The 16449-nt window shown below is 43.8% G+C and overlaps 1 protein-coding gene across 2 annotated transcripts; it reads left to right on the top strand.

Annotated features, from left to right (window-relative positions):
- Positions 1–1855: 1855 nt before the first annotated feature.
- AKTIP (AKT interacting protein) lies at positions 1856–15546 on the top strand. Of its 2 annotated transcripts, none has more exons than XM_082290150.1 (10): positions 1856–1973; positions 6163–6278; positions 7553–7758; positions 9297–9361; positions 9445–9545; positions 10839–10927; positions 11002–11100; positions 11318–11425; positions 11954–12014; positions 14625–15546. In XM_082290150.1, the coding sequence occupies exons 2-10, from the start codon at positions 6237–6239 to the stop codon at positions 14730–14732; spliced, it is 879 nt and encodes a 292-aa protein (XP_082146276.1). In that variant the 5' UTR covers positions 1856–1973; positions 6163–6236; the 3' UTR covers positions 14733–15546. The 2 variants fall into 2 exon arrangements, with proteins under 2 accessions (XP_082146276.1, XP_082146275.1); XM_082290149.1 differs by having other exon boundaries at positions 14622–15546.
- Positions 15547–16449: the final 903 nt, after the last annotated feature.

The following is a 16449-nucleotide window of genomic DNA, read 5'->3' as shown; positions in this document are numbered from 1 at the left end:
AGACTTTAAAGTGGCATTTTGAGGACAGGGGATAGAAGGTTACAATAATTGAGACAAAGTGATAACCTTAGCATGGTATTTTTGCCCATAGCTTAGGAACAAAAATAAATCCACCCTACATGCATTGATTTTTGAAATTCTCTGTAATTTTTATATTTGAGATAGCATGGATTTTCTTGTCATCTTCCAAACCTTGACAAATTACTTCAGTTTTGGTATAGCACTTCTGTAATTGTTCTACTGGGCTCAGAAAAAGTCTAATTACAAATGAAAACTAATGCCTGAGGTTTGTTCTTTTTCCCTCCTTATCTTCAGCAGATTTTAGAGGTAGATTTTGTATATCTGTGTGTATGTATTGTTAATATCAATTTACACTCTGTGTGTATGTATCTGCTCAGCAATAGTATCAGAAGCTGGTATTATTCATTTTAAAAGGAGGTTTTAAAGTGTGCCAGCAAGTGTACTCTTGTGGCCAATAAGGCCAGTGGGATCCTGGGGTTCATTAGGAAGAGCATTGCCAGCAGGTCAGGGGGTGCCCTTCTACTCAGCCCTGCTGAGGCACATCTGGGCTACTGTGTCCAGTTCTGGGCTCCTCAGCACAAGAGAGTCATGGAGCTCCTGGAGAAGGTGCATCCAACAGAGATGACGAAGAGACTGGAGCATCTCTCTTACAAGGAAAGGCTGAGGGGGCCGGGGCTGTTCAGCCTCAAGAAGAGATGGCTGAGAGGGGCCCTCATTCCTGTCCGTGTCTGCAGGGAGGGGGCAGAGCAGGGACCAGGCTCTGCTCCGTGGTGCCCAGCAATGGGACAAGAGGAACCGGCACAAACTGATGCCGAGGAAGCTCCACCTGGACATGAGCAAGAACTTCTTTGCTCTGCAGTGCCCAAGCACTGAACAGATTGGCCAAAGGCTGTGGAGTCTCCCTCACTGGGGATATTCCAGAACTGTCTGGACACAATCCTGTGCCCTGAGCTCTAGGTAATTCTGCTTGAGCAGGGAGGTTGGACCAGGTGACCCACTATGGTCCCTTCCAACCTGACCCATCCTGTGATTATGTAGAAAAAAAAAAAAAAAGTTGAAATATGTTTTTTTAAATGTCCATTTGTGGTAGCCTGCGAGAAAGAGTGATGAAAGCCCATGACTGATTACGTCACCTCTAATAGGAGGTTGGAGTTCTTGGCTCATACAGGCAGCGTTAGCTGCAAAATTTTGGAGAGGCTGAGTGGATGCCTCCGAGCACACACACACACGGTGTTCACCGAGCTGCAGCGCACCGCAGGGCGATCGCTGTGCCGCTGCCTCTCGCTGTACGGTGCCAGAACGCGTCGCCGCGGCTGTCACGGATCGCACTGCCACAGCTCCGCCTTTCCTGCCCCTCCCCAGGCTCTTCCAGGTAACCCGGCATGCCGACCCCCTCCCTCAGCCCGGCCGTCCCCGCTCCGCCCGCCCCGCGGCCCCGCCAGCCTGCGCTCGGACACGGGGCAGTGCCGGAGGAGCCCTCGGGCCCCGCCCCAGGCGGCCGCTCGGGCCCCCCGGCCAATGGCGTGCGTCCCCGCGCGCCCCACCGGCCAATGAGAGCTGCTCGTTTCTCTAAGCTCCACCCCCGGCGCTGTCAGCCAGCTGAGAGAGTGACAGGTGCACCTGCGCGGTCCCATTGGTCCGCCTGCCACAAGACGGACAGACCCTCGGACCAATCGCCGCGCGCGGGGCGGGGCCCTCAGCGCTCTCGCAGCGACGGTGCCGGGGCGGCCCCGGCGCGTCTGGGCCCGTCCCGAGCTGTGAGTGGCGGCTGCGGCCGCGCCGCCCGCCCCGCGGGGTGGAACCGGTAGCGGCGGGCGCCGATTGGCCGCGGGGGGCGGCCCGGATGTGCGGCCCGAGGGGCGGGCGGTAAATGGGGCTGTGCCGGGGGTAGCGGGAGCGGCGGCAGCGGCGGCGGCGGGGCCTGGGCCGCGCGGGGGAGCGGCGGAGCCTCGGTGGGTGAGCCAGAGGGGTCACAGCGTCCGGCCCTGCCCGGGCTTATCCCTGCCTGGCGGAACGAAAGCGGTGGGCGCGGGAGTCCCGTCCCCGCGGCGCGGGAGGGTGGCGGGGCTGTTCTGTCCCTGAGGGGCTGCGGGGTGCCTGCGCCCGTGGGGCCGTCACCTGTCGCCGGGAGGGGCCGGGCCCGTTGGGGCCGCCCCGCGCGGGGGGCGAGAGGCACCGCGGGCTCGGGCAGCGCCGGGCGCGGGGCGGCTGCCAGCGGGGCCCTGCCCGGCCCGGCGGCTTCCGACCCTCCGCCCGTTGCTCCCCGCCCTGCGAACGGCGTCGCGCTGCGGTGTCCGGCTCGGCCGCGGCCGCCGTGGAAAACACCGCGGAGACCGCTCGGGCTTCGCAGGAGTGCTCTTAACATCCTGTGACCCCCTGGCTGACAGGTCCCTCTGGACCAGCCTGTGCTGTGGGACTCGGCCGGCCATCGCCCTATGTCCCTTAGCCTGCTGAATCGTAAGAGCAGGTCTCGTTGACGTAGATTGCAGTTTCGTAGAGGAGTGAACTCGTAGCAGCAGGTGTTGGTATGGAACGCGTAACTCGCCTGTGGAAGAAGAGTTGGCGAACAGGCTTGACTGGTCAGTGTTCCTGTTCACCGCCACCAGCGGCTCCCGCGTTGTCCGGCAGATTAAAGTGTGAGCGAGCGAGGAGGGCCTTGGGTCCAAAGCAGATCAGGAGTGGCTGTGCTGAGGAGAAATAAGTTCTAGTGTAAACTGACATCTGCAGGTGTTGGACAAGCACATAATACTGTGTGTTCAACATACACTGTTCTCTGGTGCTCTGCTGAAGTAGCTCGGTTTGTTCTCAGGTGTAAGAGTAGTTCCCTTTGATTTGTTGATGTTTCCAGAAAACCTTTAGAAGAGTGCTTTGTTCCAGGCAGATAAAGTTTTTTTTCACATTTAGTGTTGTATTTGATCAAATAACTCTGTTGGTGAGAGGAGAAAAACATGACACATACTGCGATAGTGGGTAAAATGAGACATTTTTTTATGAGACTACCTAATGTAAGGAAAAGGTGCAGAAGCAAAGTACTTAAATGTTATGGTTTTGCTAGTGATAACTTCGGTTTTTTGAAGCCTTTTAGAGTGCTGATGAAGTATCAGATGACTTTACACTTGCTCTGAGTGCTGGCATATATTGCGGACATGAAGTTATGCCTGGCAGCAGGTGGTTTTTGGTCTTAATGTGGTGCTGTGGACAAGTTAAAAGGCCTTTCCAAGAAGCAGTATTTGAAGTAATGTTTCTTCACAAGTTTGTGTTTTGTCTTTGTTTAGTTGCTGTTTTACTAGAAAGAAAGCACTAGAGAAGAAGGTAGCTGTAAAAAGCACATGGGAGGAGGACAGCTTAGGAGGGTTGCTGTTAATTGCTATTCTTAAAGCAGGAGAAATTAGTGGAATGTACTGCTGAGTGACACACTATCGTGCCTCCTCTGGATGAGGTACTATGAATGTTGACAGTGTGAAACGAGAGAGAGGGGGATGGCTTTGAATGTTTTTATCCACTTTCTGTAAAATGGGGAGAGTGTATTGGGTTAGTTTGGGAAGCTGATGGATTTAGTAGTTACAGCACTGTAAGATGCTGCAATGGTGGGTGTCTTGGGGTAGACACTGAGCCCTGCGTAAGAGTGAATGCCTAAACTGCCTAGAAATTCCACTTAATGATATCAGGACTTAGCTCTCTGTCTGCTGCAGACGTAGTGAGAAGTAGAATAGGCAGTCTAATGTAAATTTGCTGTTACTTGGTTGTTTTTAATACCGGTTTTAATCATTTTTGTGATTAGTTATGGGTAGTAAATTGCAAGGCGAAGGTACTAAAGAGCATAAGCAATTGTGGGTAAGTTTCCTTTAGAGCTATGATTCTCCACTTAGATGTTGCATAGGAGTGAATGTGATTAAAAATAAACTCTTAAAACGCTTTGAAAGGCTTCTTAAATGACCCTCTTCTCTGAGCTCAGGTTTTGCATTCTCCACTGTAAATAGTATTTTAACAGGTGTATGAGACTGGAGGCAGTTTAACAATAAATTTAGGACAATACTATGTATGATTTATAAATGGCAAGCAACTGGATAAAAGATGTCTGCAAGAGAACCCCTGGAAGTTATTCTTTAACTTAACCAGAGATAAAATGCTTTATTTGCTCTTAACAGCATGTAAGTAGGCACGATAATGAAAGGCCTTTCAGCAGAGCTGGAAGTGTACTGAGATACACAGCTGCTTTCTGAAAGATGGATCTGCTGACTGAACTGCATCTACCATCAGTTACCAAGCTTCTAGAAAAGTTCCCTGTTTCCCTGGGAATAGGTTGGGCTGGTTTTTACTGACGTATGTCATACTTTGTCCTGCTGACTCCTGTTCTCCTATCTCTGGTTCCGGGATAATGCAGCTTGTATTACCTAGTTATAAAAAACAGCAGCCCAAAACAAACAAAATACTCCCGCCCCAATCCCATAATCACTCCAGATTCCAGCTAATTGTCTTCCAACCTGTACCTCAACTTCCAGCACTTTTCCCTCTTGTCAGAGCCCAAGCACTCAGGTGCTCTTTGTGAGTCAGTTCCTCTGCCCTCTGGTTACACCAGAGTTTCCCAAGGAAATGTCTCGTACCTTCCTGGCCCAGTCTTCCTGTCTTACTTAGTCTGGCTGGTTTGATGGAAAAGGCCTGTGGCACAGCCCTCTGGCATGACTCTGCTTTCCAGACAAGAGATGGGGAAAAGTGAAAACTTCTCCCTGCTTTCACAGGGCAGTAGCTGCGCTTTGACTTTCTCTCTTCAGTGGCTCAGAATGATGTGAGACTGGCTGCTGAAGAGGAAAAGTACCTGGAGGAACCTGTTGTGTATAGGAATGTTTGAGATGATTCTGAGTGGGGAAATTAATTATTTTTCATCCCTTTTCTGAAAGGTTCTTGCATTTCTTTGAATGCATGGCTGCTGCATAGCTTAGAAGACTATGATTTGATATTAATGTTTCTTTTAAATATTTAGCATTCCTAGACTTTCTGAGGATAAATTGTCTGCATTTGGTGCTTTTTGTTTTTTTTTTTTTTTCTTTTAAAAAGATTGGCATTTATTTTAATTTTAGCAAGATTTTGGTTATCATCTTTCCATTTTCTCTATAAACTTATCAATGGTGAACAGATGCTGCTGTCCTTACTGTAGTAAAAATGTAGTGTTGACCACAATAGAAACCTGTGCCACTGGCTCTGTCTCTCTCACATCCCATTAATTTTCTTCATCAATGTTGTGCAACTTTCTATTAAAAAAACTGTGTAAAGTGCCTCAAAACCTTAGGTGATGGAGCCAAAAATGGGAGAGTGAAATGAGGAAGGAAAGTAGGAGAACTGGAGAGGAAAAAAGAGTGGAGGCAATAGGGTGTGCCAGACAAGAGGTGCTATAGACCAGAGTTCTTCAACCAGCAATAGCAAGACTTAAAAAAAAAAAAGAGGAAAGCGAGGACATACACAGTAGATGACACTGAAACTCCAAATACTGCTGAAGTCCTTGTTATTGAGCTGCTGATCTAAAGAGCACTAAGCCTTAGTGCTCATAATGAAACCATTAAATAAGCTACAGAGAAACTTCTGTGTTCTATGGCTTTGTCTGTTCCTGGTGGTGTTCCAATGCAGATGAAAACAAAATGACACATGATGTGAACTCAATGAAAGGATCATCTCTGTTACCGGGAATGACAGAATTTCTCAAACTGGGACACTTCAGAAGTGTGCAAAGTCAACAGTGTCTGCAAGGGACAGCACTTAGCAGGTCCTAGTTCTGTCTGGTGCTGGACTGAAATGGGGAGGTGATAACTTTAATATTTGCTTGTGTAGAGGGTCTTCCTTAACTCTGTTGAGCCAAGAGATGATCCTTTTTTTCTTCTCATTGACAAAATGAGCATGGAATGCAGAATGTAGTCTTTTTCTAGCAGAAAGAAGACAGAGATTCACATGGAAAAATAGACATATGTTATTCTTCTGGAGCATATAATAGAGCTTTGGCATTTTTAAATCTTCTTGGTCTTGCCTACGTGAAGTTATCTTCTGAAGTTACAGAAATGTAATGCTGGCTGCAGAATTAGATCTGAATCCTATTTATATACTGAGTCCTGTTTATCTGTTAAAATGCATGTTCATTCTGTGTACTTTTAGGGTATAAATCCAAAGGGCCTGAGGACACACTGAAGACACAGAAAAGTTGCAGGCCTTTATTTGGAATACACGTTATGAACCCTTTCTGGAGCATGTCTACAGGTTCTGTACGCAAGGTATTTAATGAATGGATGCCAGAAAGTGGTGTCATGCTTGGGAGGGGTGGTAGCAGTGATGGAAAAAAAGCCATCAGGTGATCTGCAAATAGTGTTTTACTGTGTCTTTATCCTGAGGGTTGTGATCACCTTCAGTGAAAGTGTAAACTGGCTTTGAGCTGTGTTAACTGGAATGTACCTGTGCATAGAGTCTACTCCAGAATTTGTTGGCTTTTCTTATATGAAGCATCTTTAAATAGGAAATGTGAAACAAATGTGTTCAAGTGGTTGAAGCACTTTTTTGTTAGGACATTTTAGTGACTTATATAGAGCTTAGCCAGGTGCAATGAGCTTTGACAGAACTGTGCCTCCATACTGCTGTTGCTACAACTTGAGGTTGTAGCAGTAATAAAAGCATGGGAGTTCTAGGGTTAATCACTTCTCAGGTGTTCAGTACTAGGGCAAATTATGTAACTTTAATCATGAGGCATTGTTACTAGTCCGGGTCTTGGGCACTTCAAAACACTGTAGCTTAAATCGTGCCTTTAGTCACCACACGTAGCCTAAGCACAAGTCTGTAGCCTGCAGGTTTATCTTTGCAATCTCTAGAATGATTTTGGGGTCTGTGTGTAGTACAGTGTTTGCTGGCAATGGGTTGGTTTTTTTTTCTTCTAAGAAAAGATAGCAAAGGCATAAAAGGGTTCCTATGGTAAAACTATTTAAACTTGATACCACTGCCAAGTGGTGATTTTCACTGTGGGAGTGAGCTATAGGATCAGTTCCAAGTGGAATATTGATGTCTTAAGCACAGGCAGAAAGTGAAATAAGTGAAACTTGGGGTTTTTATCTCAATTTTACTACACCACTTCTAAAGAGTCTTTGAAGTCTACAGTGTAAGGATGCTTGTCGGTAGAAATGATTTATCTTGATGCACTGTGTGCTAGAAATAGATTGACTTGTAAGCTGATGTTGTATACTGTCTGGTTTCAGGTTCTAAATAAATGTAAGCCTCCTTAAGCATTTGTCCTAATCTGCAGATTTCCTATTCAGCATTGAATACTTTTGTACTTGTAGGTTGAGTTTAATTGAACAAAAGTCTATTTAAGAACAAAAAGGCAAGGGACCGCTCCCATGCCCTCCCCCAAGCAATGGAACACCAAAACCCAAGATATGTTTCATTGCCCTAACTTGCAATTGGCATAATTTGGGTTTAAACCTGTGTTAAAATATGTTCATATGTTAAATGTTTCTGAAATATGGCCTGTGATCTCATGGCTTCTCCTTTGATTTGACAGAGAGCTGACACTGAAGAGAAAACTTTGAGTGGAGAGCTGCGAACCAGTCCCCTGCGAGCCTCTGCAAAGAAACAGTTGCCTTCTATCCCAAAGAATGCTGTGCCAATAACCAAGCCTGCTTCACCTGCCACCTCCTCCCAGTCCACAAATGGAACACATGCTTCTTATGGGCCATTTTACTTGGAGTATTCGCTTCTTGCAGAATTGTAGGTGTTCACTTTTTTATCTTCTTTAGTCACTGGGCTTACGCTTCAGTTAGGAAAAAACACTGCAGGGGCCTAGTTCTTGCGTGGTGTCTCTGCCATAGCCCTTAAAGGCGGTAAAACATTGTCTGCAAAGTTCTTTCTCTGGAGCAGCAATCTCAGTCCCTTGAGACAGAAAGGGAAAAGAAAGTGTGGTGAGATTTTAAGGGGCATTTTTAGATGTCATTCTCTGAATTATTAAATTTCTTAATCTTGAAGTAAACACACTGTGAATTTAGGTATCCTGACCAGTTATCCTAATGGCTTTTTGGTCAGAAATACCAAATAATTGAAACAAGTATTAAAATAGAAGCAAGCAGATGTTGAGTGGGAAGATGCTCATGAATATATGGTGCTATCTAATGGAGTTAGGATGTGGGAGCTTCCTTCAGTTGTCACATGAAACGCTAGAACACCACCTGATACAGTTGATCAAGTGGATGTTGGAAAGACTATATTCAATTCTGTGATATTTAACATGAAACTTAGGAGGGAGGAGTTGCATTTGACCCAATCTGGTGATTTGTTAGAGCATAAAAATCTCTGTCCTCAAAACTTTCTAGTTATATAACTGGTCAGTGTGACAAAGCTGAAGGGACTTCCTCTGTAATAGACATGCTGGATTCCCAAGTATGTAGTGCCTTTTGGAATGAAATCCCTGGAGTCCTTATGCAACAGAGTCTCAGTTTGTGTATTTAACTGTTAAATTGAAAGTGAGAACTCTCAAAATATTTATCTCTTTCTCAGGGAATTAACCCTGACTTTTTAATTCAAGAAAGATGTTTTTCTTCTGAATAAATATATTGGTACTATAATACAAATTCATTATTAGGGAACTAATAACCGATATTGGGGAAACTGTAAGCAGGGAACTGTGTTAATGTTTTGCTTTATAATTGTTGTTTATTTGTGTGAGCATGTAGAATTCAGTTTAATGGACCCATATACCAAGTAACTGGAAAACCTGTGAAGTAAATAATTAGGTTTTTGGTTGGTTTTCGCCATTGCCAGAGTAATTTCAGCTTGACCTGCAGCATGGTGTCATCTAAAACTGAAAAGCTACTTGTTTAAATTTGAGGTTGAAGTTTGGTCACATTTCAGCAGCAACTACAATTGACTGTGAATCTGTGTTCAAAATTACTTAACTGGATTTTTTTTTTCTTCCTTACTTTGAAACTGGGGATTCAGTAGAAAATTGTAAATTTCTGTACTGACATACATTAAATGCTGAGTTTACTGAGGGAAGAGTTTATTTCTGCTTCTCTATTTAGTTTTATCAAGAGGAATAGTGTTTTCTGTTAGTAAATCTTTAAGTGGAGTGCCGCAAAAAGCAGGAGGGAAAGAGTGTGATTTTACTATATTTGTCACCTCCTTCAGTGAGCAGCCTTGGGAATTGAGAGTACGTTTGTGGAGGAAGGCCCTGTTGGGCTGTGGGTGGTACATTCTGGGTTTGCTGTGTCAGTGTAGTTGTGGAGCTCTCTGAATGCTGACTCTGATTGCAGTACCTTGGTTGTGAAGCAGAAGTTGCCAGGTGTCTACGTGCAGCCCTCGTACCGATCAGCATTAAGTAAGCTTAAACTCAACTTTTAAATTTTTTTATATACATATATTTTGAAATTCTTTCACTCAAGCAAACTTTCTCACTTGCAGTGTGGTTTGGTGTAATATTCATAAGAAATGGGCTCTACCAGGATGGTGTATTTAAGTTCACTGTCTATATTCCTGATAATTACCCGGATGGAGACTGCCCGGTAAGTGGCTGTGCCTTGGTTTTTTTTTTTCTTTCCTGGTGGTATAAGTATGGCTTTTTGTTAAAGCTGATACACCAATTAGCTTCCTTTTTCCTTGAACTCATTTTGTTCACTTGGCTGGGCTCATTTGCAATGTCTTGTACATATTTGCAAACTGCTGTGGAGGAATTACATTACTCTGATTACTGAGACTGGTGTGGAGTGAACTTCCTGAGGTCAGATGCATTAGTGTTAAGTAATCAAACAGTTCTTTCCCTCCACTCTTGATTTGCTACTTTCTCAGCAGGAAGTTAACACTGAAACACTTAAAGAGGTATCAGAATTCTGAGTAGTGATATAATGGAATGTAAAATCCAGACACCTGTGCTGTGCTTGCTGTAATACTGCAGGATTTCTCAATTGTCTCTTCTAAATTACATTGAAACAAAGAACTAAAAATTTGAGGAGAACGTGGTGAAGCAAATGGAAAAGGAGATAGGCAGTATGGTGTTATCTTCCATCTCTGTTTTCTCTTTTTCTCTTTAGTGAAAAGTTTCCAAGTTATTAGACTAGTTTAAAAAAATATTTTGTGGCAGTCTGACTCTTCAGAGCAGAGCAGCTCACCCTCTTGGCCAAACTTCTTTAAAAGGAAGATTCGAGGGCAGGTGCACACAACTGCTGTGTTGGGTAGCTGCCTGCTTGGTGTCAAGTTTTATGTAAAGCTATCATTTTAAAAGAACAGGACTAGTAGGAAACAGTGCCTTTTAAAGGTTAGACTTTAGTATCTGTCAGCCAGCCAACATTCTTTTGCTAGAAGAGGGCTTTAGAACATTCCTCTTGAAACTTAGGTTTTCTTTTGGAAGAATGTGTGAACACTGGAGGAAATGAGCTGTACAGAGGCAAAGACACTAGGGTATCACTGCACAGTTTACTTAAAAGTGAGTAGGATAAAAAAGGTATCAATTGTAGCTCAAGTATGTAAAAAGCTTTCAGTCAGAAATAGCTAAACCAGAAAAACTCCTTAATCTGATCTTATCTGATATTATTACCTGTGTTGGCACTAGTGCCTGTGCAGTTAACTGGATTAGTTTCCTGATTTGGTGATAACATGTGAGAGAGGACAAGACCCTGCATGTTACACAGGTGTGTTGGGTTACAGTTTCACAGCTGGTAGAAATCACTTGCAGTTACTTTCTTTTAATACAGTAACAACTGATTAGTATTTGGCAGGAACATTTGACTGACCATCACCCAGTGGTGTTGGCATTAGGATTGAAGATGTCATCATGATTTTTTTTTTTTTTTCTAATGCAGCGCTTGGTTTTTGACCTGCCTGTCTTCCACCCTCTAGTGGACCCTTTATCTGGTGAACTGGATGTGAAAAGAGCATTTGCAAAATGGAGGTTAGTGCTGACAAATTGATGTATAATTTATAAAGTTTGTTCTATTCTTCATTGTGCTTTTTTTTTTTTTTTAGGCGAAATCATAATCACATATGGCAGGTGTTAATGTATGCTCGCAGAGTCTTCTACAAGATTGATACGACCAGTCCTCTGAACCCTGAGGCTGCAGTGCTGTGAGTATCTTCCATGTGTATAGGCATGGCCTCTTAAGAGGTTTTGGCATAGATTTGCAAAAACAAGAGGTCTGTAAAATTGTCTACTCGTGGTCTCTGCCTCCAGGCTTGGTTGCGTTAGGAGCTCGAGTTGGGGCTTTGCCGAGTCTGTCTGTGCTTCTAGAGCAAACGCACGGCTCCTTGCAATTACTTAAAACGACTTACTTCTGTCTTGCAGGTATGAAAAGGATGTTCAGCTGTTCAAAAGTAAAGTGGTAGACAGTGTCAAACTATGCAGTAGTCATTTATTTGATCAGCCCAAAATAGAGGACCCCTATGCAATCATGTGAGTACTCTGAGCAAGTTCACCCTGTCCTAACGTTTTGAGAGCAAATTTTGGTGTAGTTGCTGATGGCAGCCTTTCTCTGTCAGGCTAACTGACCTGCTTTTTCTTTAGAAAAATCTGAAAACAATAACCAAACAAGCCTCAGAACAAGCAAAAAGCCCTGAAGCCCTCAAGCAGAAATGCCCATTAATTAATATTGCTTTCTGTCTTTTCTGAACTCAGTTTGCATGACTGTAGCTTTGGTTTTCTAAAGCTTGCCTGCATGGGGGATGGAGCAGTCAGCTTCATGGTGAATGAGAGTAGTTTTTCATGTCACACGTTCTGAATTTCCAGTTCTCAGTATGAACAGAATGTTCAGTATAAACAATATGAATTTAGTTCTTAACTGTATGTTTTAACACTGAATACTCACTTAAAATTTACTTAAAAATTCAACAAAATAAGCAAAGTAAAATCACTGCTTTCTGCTCTGTCTGTGCTGTAGTTTGCAAAAATGCCAAGTAAGAATTAACTATACTTTTTCCATAGTTTTTCTCCGTGGAATCCAGCTATACATGATGAAGCTAGAGAGAAGATGTTGACTCAGAAGGTACTTGCAAAGTTCACATTCTCACTCTAGGAAGGGTTTATTGCCTGATACAGGAAGAAAGATTCTCTGTGTGCTAGAGAGACCTTTTTCCACCCCTCTTTTGGCTCAGCAGGAATGCTGAACTGCTGTGATCTCCTAATGAAGCAGTTATGTCACTGTTCTAACTTCAGAGTGTTAAGCAATTAGTCACTTAGCCAGAAAGCTTCATTAGTACAGTTCTTGGCACACAGCAAATTTTTTTTGTTGTTTATGGATGGAAGGGACAAAGAGATTCACTGGCTGCCTGTTAGGTTGTTCTGCACTTGTCATGGCTGTTACCATTTCTGCATTACCTGACAGTCTCCAGCTTCTTGGGTTTCTTCTGTTGAGTCTTTCATTACTGAATCAAAGCTTCAGCACTTTCTTCTCCTTGCAAAGTTTCTGAAGCAGCACAAGCACAGTCTCTTACTTCTCTGATGCTGTTGATTTCTAATGAGACATCAGCTCACCAAAAGGTGCTGAGAGTTCCTTCCATCACAGAGTGCTCTTACTGACAGAGCAAGAACGTGTTGGCTCATAGAGCTTTCACCTGATGGGTGATGGGATGTGATTTGGGGTGGGAGCTGTTCATGGTTTGTTTTGTTTTCTTATTTTAATTACTGCTTTGCACTTGACAAGAGCTGCCACACAGCAATTCTGGGTCTGTGCTGAGTGGCCTGACAAGTCAATCCACTTGTAGTACAAAGGGATTCTGAAACAGTGGTTGCTGTCTTAGCTGGACTGACAAGGAAATGCACTCTGAATGTTTTAGTTACTGACTTGGGCTAAAGCTGTGCTGTCGATTGCTGGGGTTTTGTGTAATGAAAAATTATTTTTTTGTCAGTTCAAACTTGTCTTCCGCACTGCAAGCTTTATCTCATGTTCTTGCATGTCTTCTGGCATGAATGAGGTTTTAAAATTTATCTTAATACAATACACTGCCTGAGCTCAATGTGGCAGTGCACCCAACTGCCAGTCTTATTACAGCCTTGGAACACACAGGAAAATATTTTGGTCAGATTGACTTCTTGATGTTCTTACAAAACTTAAGAAATACTTTTGACACTTCTTTTCCTCCTCCCTTTCTCCTTCATTCTTCATCTCCTTCTTTCTTACCCTTTAAATCAAAGAGAAATAATAGGTCAAGGTGCCTGTAATGGAAAGGGTCTGATGTTGTCTCAGAGACTGATAGCAAACTGACTTTTCTTTGTCCTCTTTTCTTGGAGAGATGCATGTTGGTTTCTTTTTAGATGAAAACGAACATCTTCAGTAATTATTGCATCCATGTTACTTAGTTGCTCCTGTTGTGTGTTGATAGGAATGTCCCAGCTTCTGTGCCATAGGAGATTTGTCCCAAAATTCCAGTGTAGCTGAGAACATTCCCTGTAAAAACAAGTTCCCAAACCTTCCTACAGCTCTGGATCTTCTTTATTACCTCTGTGATTCCTATTCCTTGGGAAACAGCTAGGCCATTCTGGAGCTGCAGCCCAGGAAGGGCAGTGATGTCCCAGTTCCCTTCTGAGCACGTGGCTTTTCCAGGGTGTGGTTCCTGTGTGCAGCATGGGAGAGGCAGCTGCCACTGCCAGGCTCAGGCTTAACTCCATCCCTCTTGTTTGTTGTTGTCCAACGTGTTATGGCAGGTCTGTCACACAGCGTCACCTTTGGCACAAAGCGTGGGCAAGGGCAGCAGTGCAGCTTCTCTTTTCTTGCTGCCGTAATTTACTTTGTCAAGCAAAAGACTTTCCATGGTACAACCAAGTCTGCTCATGCAATTATCACTTTCTAGAGCTCAACACACCATTCCAGGTTCGATGTCATTGTCTTACGCTTCCTGGTATTAAAAAAACCCTGCCAGCTCTTTTGCTGCTTTGGCCAGCTAGAGTAATGTCTAATTTACTGATCTCTTTAACTACTTTGAATCTACAGATGCTCCAAGTTGTATTTTTGTTCTTCAATTTGAAGTGATTTTTTTTTTTTTTTGGTCTTCTAAATTGCAATAGGCAGTTAAAATGTTGGGTGCACTGTTGGGTAATAGTTACTGTTCAAGCATTTAACTGTGACAAATGCCCAGGGAAAGGAAGGACCATCCTTGGAAAGCATTAGGAAACTCCCAGGTTTAGCAAAGGCGTTAATTGCTACTTTTGCACATTAATTTGGGTTCCCAGCCACCTGTGGGGTGTAGTGGTCCTCCCCAGCATGCCCTGCATCGCCAGGCAGAACTACAGGTGCAGTGTAGGGGGAGTGTTTGGATTGACACTTCTTTCTGTAGAGCCAAGAAATGTGGTGAAGAGCAGTGCAGTGATGCTGGGCTGGGGCCTACAAGCAGAAGTATGCTTGAGTCTTTATGGTGGCACAGGGCAGCTGTACCCAAGTTAAGTCCTTAAAACTCCTGTGTTGTCAGGGTAGTTCTGCAGATGCCACACACATTCCCAGAAATGAAACCAGTGGCCATCTTGCTGTTCCTCTTTGAGGAGAGGAAATGGTGCAAGCCTCTTTTTTGCTTGTATTTGCTAAAGGTAAAATGAATGGAGGGGGATTTGAGAGGGTTTGGGTATCTAAAAATTGTAACTTTAACTTTGTTCTCCCCAGAAGAAGCCAGAAGATCAGCACTGCAAAAGCATGCATGTCTCTGGCCTGTCCTGGGTGAAGCCTGGCTCAGTCCAGCCCTTCAGCAAAGAAGAGAAGACGATGCCCACTTAAGCTGTCCTGGACACTGGTGCACAAAACACTTTCTGGGGGTGGAGGGAATGTAACAGAGGGAGAAACAGCAAAGCAGCAGTTTCCTTCTTGACTACGGATTAGTAAAACCCGAATGGTAGCAGTGACTCCAGTAAACCTGTTCAATGGATTACTGACTCTTAATGTTTTACATATGCATTAGGTTTTAAAGGCTTGCCTGGAGTTTGGAAGTCTCTCTTGAACACTACAGTACTTCTACCTGAAGACTGTCTAGGGTGGGTAATTCCTCAGGGCTCTGAAATGCCTGGAGGTTTTGGGTTGGTTTTTAAGCTTTTATTTTTTCCCTCCAGGAATAGCAATTTTTTAAAAAAAATCTTAAATTACTGGCAGAAATATTAGTATTGGAAATACGATGCCAGAGTTAAGCTGTGTTCATGTAAACTAATATAGCAGAGTTAAACACTATATTTAATGGTTTTAAATACTTTTGGTTTCTATTGTAAATATGTTAGGATTTGAAACTGTAAATAGACTGTTCATTGACTCCATTTAGCACTTTCCAGAAGTAAAGCTGGGGATGATGTATGATGTATTATTGATTTGTAAATGGATACTGTCACTAAAGCGCACATTAGTCTGACAGGGTGAAAGTAGAATGTCAGGCTTGTTAGACTTCTAGTACAGAAACACTAAAATCAAAGCTTTTAATGGTGGTCTCTTGAGCTAATAAAATCTTAGAGGGTTTTAGATTCCCTAGGTGTCTAGGGGATTTCTTAGGGTAGCTTGACTAATGTGTTAATAGTGACATCTTAAAATAAAAAGAAACCATGCTCTAGCTTTTGTCCCTGTTAGTCTGTGCTGTGGATGTTTAGTGAAGAGTGGGAGCACCTGGCTACATGGGTACTTGTCTGCACAGGTGTTTGGGATGTTCATGGGATGCCAGGAACAGCTCTGTATATAAGAGACTTGTATTCCACACACAGGAAAACCTCTCCAAAACACAAGTGAACTTGGGAGAGACTTATAATTTTCACATGAGTTTTCCTAATGCCACAGCCTGGTGTGATGCCTCTTCTTGCCTCCTGGGATTGTCCTATCAAAATCTGTGGTGTTAACCCCTTGGAGCTGGGCTGCTGTTCATTTGGCTCCCCTTGCCTGTACTGGTGGATTAGTGCCAACCCAGCTGCCTTGGAACAGCCTGTAGTGACTCATGTGAACATGAGGTGGTATTTCAGGAGGTGTGATGTGGGGTTTGTGTTGAGTTTGTGTTTTTATCTGGCAGGCTAAATTCACTTGTCATTAACAACCTTTCACTGTTCTGTTTGAGAGCAACTTCTTGGCTTCTAAGGAAATAGACGAAGACTTCCCCAGTAGTGTCATACACTCAGTAACAGGAAAATGAGATGGCTCTGTGGCGCTTGCCTCAGTCAGTGTTCTGAGTGGCATTCATGCCCCATTAGCCTTGGTATTCTGGATGCCCAGCATGTAATGAGCAATTGGAAGTGCCTTGGAATTGTCATGTGCCTGATCTGAGTTTGCAGTAGAGGACAGGAATGAAGGAAATGATCTGACGGTGAGTTTGTATTGCCTGGAAAAGCGGTGGTGTTTGCCTTTCAAGGAAAGGACGGGGGAAGAGTTTGAGGGTATATGTACTGTCCTGGAGTGTTGCCACAAAAATACTGTAAAATGAGTTCTGTTGCTGCTGTTGCTCTCTAACTTTTTGGGAAGGCTGAAACTG

Source organism: Coloeus monedula (genome assembly GCF_965178545.1).
Source record: "Coloeus monedula genome assembly, chromosome: 13".
Lineage (NCBI taxonomy): Eukaryota > Metazoa > Chordata > Aves > Passeriformes > Corvidae > Coloeus > Coloeus monedula.
The sequence above is the reverse complement of the archived record's forward strand: the minus strand, read 5'-3'. Positions and strand labels throughout refer to the sequence as shown.

Excerpts from the sequence above, each read along its gene's own strand:
- AKTIP (XM_082290149.1), top strand. The coding sequence starts at position 6,237 with ATGAACCCTTTCTGGAGCATGTCTACAGGTTCTGTACGCAAG. Across the intron at positions 9,546-10,838 it reads ACCCGGATGGAGACTGCCCG|CGCTTGGTTTTTGACCTGCC; the intron begins GTAAGTGGCTGT and ends TTTCTAATGCAG. Across the intron at positions 10,928-11,001 it reads AGAGCATTTGCAAAATGGAG|GCGAAATCATAATCACATAT; the intron begins GTTAGTGCTGAC and ends TTTTTTTTTTAG.